Source organism: Microtus ochrogaster, chromosome 5 (genome assembly GCF_000317375.1).
Source record: "Microtus ochrogaster isolate Prairie Vole_2 chromosome 5, MicOch1.0, whole genome shotgun sequence".
Lineage (NCBI taxonomy): Eukaryota > Metazoa > Chordata > Mammalia > Rodentia > Cricetidae > Microtus > Microtus ochrogaster.
In genome coordinates this window covers 95,218,858-95,229,427 of record NC_022012.1, presented here as the reverse complement: position 1 = coordinate 95,229,427, position 10,570 = coordinate 95,218,858, and the positions used below count along the sequence as shown (strand labels likewise).

Genomic DNA, 10,570 nt, shown 5'->3' with positions numbered 1-10,570 from the left:
AGTGTACGCTGACATGCCGGCGTGTGTGTGCAGAGGAACAGTGTACGCTGACATGCCGGCGCGTGTGTGCAGAGGAACAGTGTACGCTGACATGCTGGTGTGTGTGTGCAGAGAAACAGTGTACGCTGACATGCTGGCGTACACGCAGTCTCAGTGCTAGGGAGGCAAAGACAGGGGGATCTCTGTGAGTCTGAGGCCAGTCTGGTCTACATCCTAAGTTCCAAACCATTCAGGATTATACAGTGAGACCTTGTTTTAAAGAAAAAAAATGCCTCAAATGTACATGGACCAGTCTGTAAGTCATCCTGAGGTAAGAAATAGTTCAGGAGACAGGAATGATGCACCTGTATCCCAGATACTTAGGTAAAAGGATTGTGATTTCAAAGTCAGGAAGGGCTACACAGAGAGATCAGGGCTCTAAAACTAAACATACTACACCCAAAATAAACAAAATGTAGAAGTATAAAACTCAAACTTTATCTACCTTGTCCGAATCTCTAGACTTTTCCAGAGAACTGATCACGTTTTCAGTAGCAAGCAAGCTTTCTTCTAATTTCTGTACTTTTGCCATCTGTGGGGAAAACAAACAGTCTTAGAAAATAATTCAATCGCAGGGCGGTGGTGGCGCACGCCTTTAATCCCAGCACTCGGGAGGCAGAGGCAGGCAGATCTCTGTGAGTTCGAGACCAGCCTGGTCTACAAGAGCTAGTTCCAGGACAGGCTCCAAAACCACAAAGAAACCCTGTCTCGAAAAACAAAACAAAACAACAACAAAAAAAAATTCAATCACACACATTTAAAAACAACAAAACAGGCTGATAATTACTTTGCACATTACAGAGTCTGCACTAACAAGGAACAAGGCCTGGAGTGGTTTTGTGGTTTCTACTAAGTGAGCCCAGCATCTCTCATTATAGCCACCTGAGAGTCAGAAAGAGTTGGTGAGATGGGGAGTAGTTGTCCTCTGAGCTACACAGACAGACAGACAGACAGACAGACAGACAGACAGACAGACACAGACACAGACACACACACAACAGGGTGCACAGCAATAATAAAGGAAAATTAAAATACTAACAGAAACAGATTCCTACTGCATGCACAAATCCAAGTGCTTGGAAGGCAGGGCTAGGAGGGTCTGAGTTCAGGGAAAACGTGGGTTATAACGTGCATTTCAGGGTAGCCACAGTGTGACCCTGTCTCAAAAACCAAGGGTGGCCAAGTGTGGCGACACATGCCTTTAATTGCAGCACTCTGCGCTGAAGACCAGTTTGATCCACATAGCTAGTTCCAGGCCAGCCAGGGTTACAGAGATGCCCTGTCTCAGGAACAAACAACAAACGAAACAAATAAGGTCTAGGGATGCACCTCAGTGGCAGAAGTCTAAATCTAAACCTTAACAAAAAAACAAAACACCCTAGTCAAAATTTTTATTAGTGATTTCTAACACTGAAAGCAGAAACACTTTCTTCTTTAGAGTTCAGAAATAAAATTTACAAATTCCAAATTCTAGGATAATTAAGTAAGAATAAAATCTCACCTGCTGCTCACATTTGGCCATCTCTTTCTGTTTCTCCTGACGCACAGCCTCTAGAACTTTTAAGATTTCTCTAGAGAAAAAAAAAATTAAGGAAACATGAACTGAGTGTGCATGCCCAGAAGAGATAAATGCCACGCAAATGAAGTTTACCAGGCAAATCCTGGGTTAGAGAGCATATCCCCACGGAGGCTCTGCCGAATGTATTTGGTAACAATGTTTAGTAAGGAATTATTTTTGTACCACAGTTCTTTACTTCTCTTCAGTGTTTGGTATTTGATAACCCAAACACAGCACACAGTATTTACTGCCACCTGTCTGAGAGAGAACGTGAGGTCCATGACCACAGGGATGTCTCCTTTACTGGTTCACTCTACACGTTCGAGCACCTACAGCACAGACCTGGTTCACTGGCTCTGTCTAAATGCTAGCATATCCCTACTATATCCCTACTAGGTGGCATGTTCTGCCTTCACTGTGTATCAGGACCAAAAAATAGTCATAAAGAACACTATAAATAGAAATTGAAAAATAGCTATTATCCCTAGTGTGATCATGAGATTACTGACAGACTCACTGAAATAGAAAGAAAAAGAACTTGGAGAGAGGGAGAGACCTAATGAGAGTCTGGGAGAAAAAAGCAAAAGTCACCCCCTACCCCCCAGAAATAAAAGGATAGTCAGAAGCCTGGTGTGGTGTATATTAATCCCAGCACTCAGGAAGCAGAGGCAGGCAGGTGAATCTCTCTATGAGTTCCAGGTCATGCATGATTACATAGGGAGACCCTGTCTCAAAAAACCAAAACAAAAAAAGCAACCAACCAACCAACTCACCCCAAAACAACAAAACAAACAAAAAGATAATTAGTCATTTAGCTCATACTGTGACTTACTTACAGATGGCCTGACTCCGATTACCATCAGCTACTAGGGTAGAAGCATCACCCCCAGTTAGCTACAGCCCCAACTGAAAATAACTCTCCATAGGGTGGTAATGAGAAAACCACAAGTTGAAAGCTGTGCACAGTGGTGCAAGTCTGTATTTCCAGCACACAGGAGACCCAGGCAGGAGGACTGCAGGTTTAAGGCCAGCCTACGCTAGACAGTGAGACCCTAAAGTCCCCCAAAGCGAGATAAAGAATGCAGTATTGAACAATATTCTAATCAATGGGAAGAATTAACAGCACTCACTTAGAGCTATTTTCTTTATCTTCTTCAAACTGTAATGATAATTTGTTGTTGCGTTCTTTTTCTGCATCGAAAAGTTCCATCAAATTCTAAAAGACAATTGTAGATTAGGCTTGAAGTGGCAGCTATGAGTATCAGGCGGCTATCAAACATCAAGCACTGTGATTGGTACAGGAAGTTTGAGGACATGGACAGGAACCACAGATGCAGGAGACAGCCACCAGTTACAACAATGCCCATCACTTACATGCAGATCAGACTTCAAAGTTTCATTTTCTTGTTTGCAGCTCTGGAGTTTTTTTGAAAGTTGGTCAATTTCAAATTTCATTACTTCTTGTAAGTTATCGTAGGAATCCTGCAGGCAGGCTTGGCTCTTGAGCAGCTTTTCATTTTCTAATCTTTACCAGCAAGATAAACGGAAAGTATGAACATCTGCTTCTATGAGTCAGATTTTCTCAAGCTCAGGTTTGTCTATCAGAACCATTGGCATTTAACAGAGAGCTGTCGGTCTGGTGTGGAATGCCCTCGGTGCTCACGTGAGCACCACTACCAGAAGACATGATGAAAAGGGAGTGTCACCCTGAAGCATCTCCTCCATATCCTTGCTCATGTGGCTAACTGCCTGCAGATTTATTAGCTAGCTGACAATTGAGGTTCACTTGAGTGTTTCTAGCTATGCACTAGCCACTTATTAATTTTCATGATCTGTCAAAAATTCAACCCCAGCCATTTATGACAAAGTCTAGGAAGATGTTATAATAGAATCTGTGGCTTCTTCCTAACCAAGAGAGATTATAACCCCAGAGAAGAACTACTTGTTGCTTGCTCAGTTACACCCCCTTGCTCCTTTCCCAACACACTGCTTCTTATGCAGCATCCAGCAGTCATCCAAAAGAGAACCAATAATCTCATCTCTAAACTATACAAGATAGATGTCCTGGCTGACACAGAGCTATCCAGATGCAGAGCCCTCTCCTGTGCAATGAAGGAGGGCCAAAGCAGCACCTTACAAAGAGAATGAAGAAGTAGGCTGAGAGGGGACCTGTGCATGTATTTCACGGTACAGACAATGCTGATAAGTAGGCAGTGCTGTGCTCTACCGTCCAGAAGCACGAGCAGTCACTGAGTGTCGGGGAATAAGCAGCCTGGTTTGGCTCACTGTAGAAACAGACACTCAGAACAACTACATTTTGACCAGTATCACTGGGATAATCACTGCTTTTAATTTAGCACAAAATGCATACATAGCTCGGTAGATCCTTTACATTTCTGATCTAGTTCAAGCCTCAAATAAACAAAGGAAATTAAGATTTAATGAGGTTAGGTCAGACGTGGTGGCACATGCCTTTAATACCAGCACTCAGGAAGCAGAATGAGTTCCAGACTAGCCAAAGCTACATAGTGAAAGCTTGTCTCGGAAAAACAAGGACAGCCTGGTCTACAGAGTGAGTTTCAGGACAGCCAGGGCTGTTACGCAGAGAAACCCTGTCTTGAACAACCCGCCCTTGCACCCCCCCCCCACTAAATTAAAAAAAAAAATCTCAAAGCTAGTTTATAATGAAATCAACTGGATATAAAAACCACAGTGTACTTGTAATAAATTATTAATAAATTACAATGTTACTGGTTTATGCAGTGTGTGTTGGGCTTCTAATACTTCAAGTAGCATTGATAACAACAAAGTGAACCAACAGAGAACAGGTCTACCTGGTGTTGTCTAGCTGAAGCTGAACCTGCACATGTCTTTCAGAAAGCTGGTTTAGTTCTTTCTCTTGGCTCTCTTTGAACGTGCTGTACTCCAGTTTCACCACAGAAAGTTCTTTGTCAGCAGAGTGAAGAACGATTCGTAGGTCATGGACCTCACATTTCAAAACTGGAAATGAAAGAAATCAAGCTCTCAACAGGTTTCTTTACCTTGTATAAAGCAGGCAAATAAATATGACCTCACCATAGCCAGGACAAGCATCGACAAATGAGCACTAAACACTAAGATCTCACTTTCCTCCTTACCTTAGTTCATGGCTGCACCTCCATTTCTTTTGCCCCAAGCTGGCCTTACTTTTACTGTGTAGCAAGGATAGCCCTGAACTCCTCACCTTCCTGCTTCCACTTCCTGAGTGCTGGAATTACAGGCATGGGATACCACCCAGCTGTTCCGACACTGCTGCTCAAACAGAAAAGCTTAACATCTGTTCCTCGTTTTTAGGTCACTTGACATTTTAAGAACTTTTTTCCTTGTAGAACATACAACAATACTATTAATGTAAGAAAAACTCATGATATTTAACTATCTGAACCAGTGTACTCTTAGCTGTTGAAAATGCTTAGTAATATACCAGAGTTTTTCAACATGGGTTAGACACTTCTAGTCTCAAAGGGAAACTCCAACTTAAAACTAGAGCTACTGCAAACTACCGAAAATATTTTGGAGACAGGGCCTCATGCATCCCAGGCCAATCTCCAATTTGCTGCGCAGCCAAGGATGACTTTGAACCCCTGAATCTCCTGAATTCACCTAAGTTCTGGATTTCCTGGCTTATTTGAAAATGCTTTGATAAAGAGAAAAATAAACTGAAAAAAGTAGGAGTGACACCCACACCTAGAAATGTATATAAATAATTTCTGCTTTACTTTGTCAACATTAGCACAACCCAGCTTTCAAAGGAGACATTTCACAGATGTGGACATCAGTGCTCGGGCACTTTCCCCCTTTTGTTGGACACAGAGTCTTTCACTGGCCTAGAGCTTCCCGATGTGAGCCAGGTTAGCTGCCCAGAGCTGAGATCTGCTCGTCTTGCCCTCCATCTTGACATCACTGGGATAACAGATGCCCAGCTTTTCATGTGGATTCTAGGTTCTGATTTCAGGTCCTCAAACTCAGGAGGCAATGGAGCCATCTCCCAGCTCTTAGATAAACTTTAGTAAACACTCGTAACATTTATTTGTGAGTAATCTTGAAGAAAATTGTCTTATAACCTATTTTATTTATTATACCTTTACCATGAAAATTCAATATCAATTATCTAACAACAAAATAAGCAACCCCTTATAACAGAAAAAAAAAAGTTCATTTAAATGATCAAAAAAATATACCGAGCTAGTGTCCTCACTGTCCAGACTTACAGTCGTTCTTAGTGTGAGTATCCTGAAGCTGTTTTTCAAGGTCATTCAACTGCGCAAGATAGTCTTGTTGCTGTTTGGTCCAATCACTTCTTTCTGATGAAAAAAGCTTTGGGGAAAAAGTGAATATCCTAGAAAAGTATGCTAAAGCAATGCAAGTCATGCATTTCTGTATTTAATGTCTAGCTTTAAAGGCAATACAAGATGAACGATAATGAAATGACCGACACAATCCAAGATCAGCGTAAGATGTGGACAGACCCGTTCTGATGTCTTTAAACAAACCGTCCACTTGTGTACTAAGTGATTCAAAGACAATGAACGTCTGTCTCACTAGCAGAGGGTTCAGAATGTTCACTAGTGCTCGGTAAGGGAATTTTTATCTGGCAGTGTTTTGGAGGGCAATGGAGTCTGACTATAAATTTACTAAGGAAAAGTGAAAAAAACTCCTAAGGTAGGGAGGGGATGCCCCATCTCACAGCACTCTCTCAGCCTCCTGTGGCTGCGCTCAGACCCTCACCTCCTGCATCTGTGTAGAGTGGTGCTCCAGTTTGTCAACAGTCTGCTGAAGTTTCAGGTTTTTGTGCTCTTCTTCGTCCAGCTTGACTTGAAGAGAGCTCAGTTGTTCCTGCATCAATACACTGCAGTCATCAAAAAGGCCTTTCATAGAATTTCAAACCTATTAATTTTATAAAAGTTTTAGGGACGGGGGATTTGCATGAATGCACATCTGAGTACCAAGTGTATGCCCAGTGCCCACGGGTGCAGAAGAGGGGGCTGGAGCATCTGCAGTTCGAATATCAGGAAGTTGTAAGCCACTGGGTGGGTGCTGGGAATTGAACCTAGGTACTCTAAAAAGCAGCCTAACTGCTGAGAGAACTCTCCTGCCTGATTTCTTTTTGATTAAAGAGACAAAAAAACCAAAGCAAAATAAACTCAAACCCTTATAGAAGCAAACATAGCAAAGGACTGCTGGAGGCAGAAAACTTCAAGGCTATTCTGATTATACATGTTTCAAAATTATGTTTGTGAATGATCAAAATGGATAAATTCAAACACAAAGAAAAGTGGCTAATATTCAACCCAGAATTAAATTACAGAGCCCTAGCTAGTATGACAGAGTATGCATTTAATCGCAGTACTAGGGAGGCAGAGGCAGTCAGATCTCTGAGTTCAAGGCCAGTCTGAACAGGGAAACCATGTCTGGAAACCACCCCCCCGGAAAATATATAAATAACAAACAAATAAATAAAAGCATTGGATAGATGGCTTGGTTGGTAATTATATATGTATTCTATATACACACATATATGTATATAAAAATGTATGAAATAAATTATAAAGGCCTCTACATAACTTTTTAAACTTCAGATATAATCAATGAACCCTCTAGAGACTTTTTAATAATTCTTTTATGAAAACCAATTTATTTTAATTTTATGTGAATTGGTGTTTTGCTTACATGTTTGTCTAAGAAAGGGCATAGGGCTCCCAGAACTGAAATAACAGTGACCTGCCATGTGGATGCTGGGAACAGAGTCCAGGTAGGCTGGAAGAGAAGTCAGTGATCTTACCCACTGAGCCATCTCTCCAGCCCCCCTCTAGAGTCTTTTAAGACGCTTCCTCGGGCTTATTTCATCACAAAGGCCTCTCTGGCCTGCAACAGGAAAAAAAAAATTCAGATTTGGGATATCTATTTCAAGTTTTCCTGGACAAAGGGGTACAATTTAATTAACAAATTAGTAGGATCCCAATGTAATCAAATCTCACATTATTTCAAGTACATTAAAAAGTACATTAAAACCTCCCTAAAAGCCGGGCGATGGTGGCGCACGCCTTTAATCCCAGCACTCGGGAGGCAGAGGCAGGCGGATCTCTGTGAGTTTGAGGCCAGCCTGGTCTACAAGAGCTAGTTCCAGGACAGGCTCCAAAGCCACAGAGAAACCCTGTCTCAAAAAACCAAAAAAAAAAAAAAAAAATAAAACCTCCCTAAAATTTGATCTATATAACAATTTGCTCAAGAATAAGAAATAAGCCGAGCCGTGGTGGAGCACACCTTTAATCCCAGCACTCAAGAGGCAGAGGCAGGAGGATCTCTGTGAGTTTGAGGCCAGCCTGGTCTAAAGAGCAAGTTCCAGGACAGGCTCCAAAGCTACAGATAAATCCTGTCTTGAAAAACCAAAAAGTAGCTGAGCAGTGGTGCGCACACCTTCAATCCCAGCACTCGGAAGGCAGAGGCAGGCGGAGCTCTGTGTGTTTGAGGATAGCCTGGCCTACAGAGCAAGTTGCAGGACAGGCAGGAGTGCTATATATGGAAACCTGTCTTGAAAAGCTAATCGAAAAAATTATAGGGAGTTTATTTAAATGAACATTCAGTCAATTTTTCCTAAAATTAAAGTATTACCTGCACAGTTCGAAGCTCTTCAGAGAGGGCCTCCAAAGCTTGTTCACTCATCTCAGGCGGCACTGGCTCATTTAATATATCGTTGTCTGAACTGCTGGAATTCTGTGTGTACAGGAAGCCGAAGTTCCCCACCTCAGGGCTTGACTTTGTGGCCAGTTTTGAACAGTGTAAATAAGCCTTCGTTGGAGTGGTAATTGTCTACAGAACAATCATTATGGAAAGAATCATTAATATGAAGGAAACTATCTAGAGACTTTACGACTAGAAAAAAATTCAAGTTTTATTCATCAATTTATCAAAAAAAGATGCGTTCTTGAAGCACTGGGTAGAAATGACCAAATGGAAATAAACCCATCAGTCAATATAGTTGCATGTAAATAAAGTTTAAAAAATGGAACTTGAAGCTGGGCATGGTTATGTATGACTGTAATATCAGGATTTGTGATGCTTGCCTCTGTATCCTACTAAAGGCCTGCGCTGCCACGCCTGGCCTAAGATACATCTTTGAGTGTTACAAAAAGCAAATTAAATTGCAAAGCTGGACATAATGGCACATGCCTGTAAGACAATTACTCATAGGGGTAGAGACAGGAAAATCAGAAGTTCAAGGCCAACCTCGGTTACAGAGTGAGTTTGAAGACAGTCTAAGCTATCATGAGATCCTGCCTCAAAAAGAACAAAAATAGGAAGACAGACAGACAGACAGGAAGAGAGAGAGAGAGAGAGAGAGAGAGAGAGAGAGAGAGAGAGAGAGAGAGAGGTGTGCAGATGTCAGGAAACAAGTCTAAAGTCGAATTTGATCTCAAATGTTTTATTCTTCCTCCTTGACCTTGTCACTGGAGTCTAACACTAGGGTGTTCTGCAATCTGTGTTTAGAAATAACCTTTATTAATAAAAGAGAAGTGTCTAGTTTAAACAGAAGCACCAATGACTCACCTTAAGTGTTTCGGCATGAATTCTATTCAGCTGGGAAACTTCCTGGCGCTTGCAGGCTTTCGTTGCTTCCAAAAGGTTTTCAAGATTGAGGTTTGCTTTTTGCAAAGACTGAAGCTCAGATTCCAGTTCTACCTGCTTTTTCCTAATAGAAGTTGTTAAGACTTAGTTCCTTCAGATAATCAATAATGTCAAACATTTCTTTTTTAATGTTTTTTTGAGACAGGGTTTCTCTATGTAACAGTCCTGGCTGTCCTGGAACTACTCTGTAGACCAGGCTGGCCTCGAACTCCCTGAGATCGACCTGCCTCTGCCTCCCAAGTGCTGGGGATTAAAGGCGTGTGCCACCCCTGCCCAGTGATAAACATTTTTAAGTACATTGCAGTTTATGCTCTCGTAGATCTCACGTTCATGTCAGGATACTGTTACTTTCAAAATTAACACTTTTCTATATTTTAGGCTAGTATTAACTTTGATTATAATATCAACATAGTTTATCCTTTTATACAATGTGAATCAAATAAGAGTATTAATAAATCTATAATTTCTAAAAGGAATCTCAATTTGGTATGTAGCTGTGATTTAAATTTGGTAATGAGATGTACTCTAAAGTTCAACTGACACTCCAGGTGAGCACTGCTCAAAACACTTGCACAACCGACTATCAACACATAACAAAGAGCTACAAGAAAAAGTGCTTCTTCAAATTAGTTGCTAAAAGTCTCATATGTAAAGTAACAGGCCAAATTATTGGTTATTAATAGAAAGTATTAAGAAAATGGGAGATGAGCATGTGTGCTTGCACTTTACCGAGTTAGCTCTTTGAACTCTTCATATTCTTGCTTTGAGTTATTTAGCTCTGTCTGAATTTGCAGGAGCTGTGCTTTTAACTTCTCAGTGTTTACGAAGAAATTTGGTTCTTTCAGTGCTTTGGGAGAAAATCCTTGCAGACCTGTTAAGAAGGAAACCACTTCAATCTTTGAAAGACAAAAAATGAGAAAACATTTTCTACGCTCTCTTGCAGGTTTGTCTGAGGCACGAGGACAAATAAGACATGGATCGGAAGGTATGCCCTAGAAATGTGAGAACACCGATGTCAGCAGGAGGCACAGGATGCGGCCGTGTACCACAAGGGCACTACCAGCTATGCGCGAGATTCAGAAACCACAGGACAGAGAAACACTAGCACAGCTGAACTTGTAAAAATTGGTGCTACTGGCCACTGTGAACAGACAATCAATTATTTAGAAGAGAAAATGATAACAAGGATAATCCTTATTTTGCATATAAAATCTTGAGTTTCTCCACAGGCAAATAATTGTGAATATTCTTTGATTAAGTCATAACTGAGTAACAAAAGACAAGGGAAGCCGGGCGGTGGTGGCGCAC

General features: G+C 41.3%; 1 protein-coding gene across 1 annotated transcript in view; it reads right to left on the bottom strand.

The window, feature by feature from the left end:
* Positions 1-10,570, bottom strand: part of Kif15 (kinesin family member 15) — a 53,091-nt gene that overhangs the window by 14,785 nt on the left and 27,736 nt on the right. Inside the window, exons 15-24 of the mRNA XM_005348151.3 lie at positions 9,992-10,133; positions 9,185-9,326; positions 8,249-8,446; positions 6,365-6,472; positions 5,848-5,953; positions 4,432-4,597; positions 2,972-3,122; positions 2,728-2,813; positions 1,541-1,610; positions 485-571 (exon numbers count right to left, since the gene is read on the bottom strand). Of these exons, the coding sequence (XP_005348208.1) occupies positions 485-571; positions 1,541-1,610; positions 2,728-2,813; positions 2,972-3,122; positions 4,432-4,597; positions 5,848-5,953; positions 6,365-6,472; positions 8,249-8,446; positions 9,185-9,326; positions 9,992-10,133 (1,256 nt within the window). The remainder of the gene's footprint in view (positions 1-484; positions 572-1,540; positions 1,611-2,727; positions 2,814-2,971; positions 3,123-4,431; positions 4,598-5,847; positions 5,954-6,364; positions 6,473-8,248; positions 8,447-9,184; positions 9,327-9,991; positions 10,134-10,570) is intronic.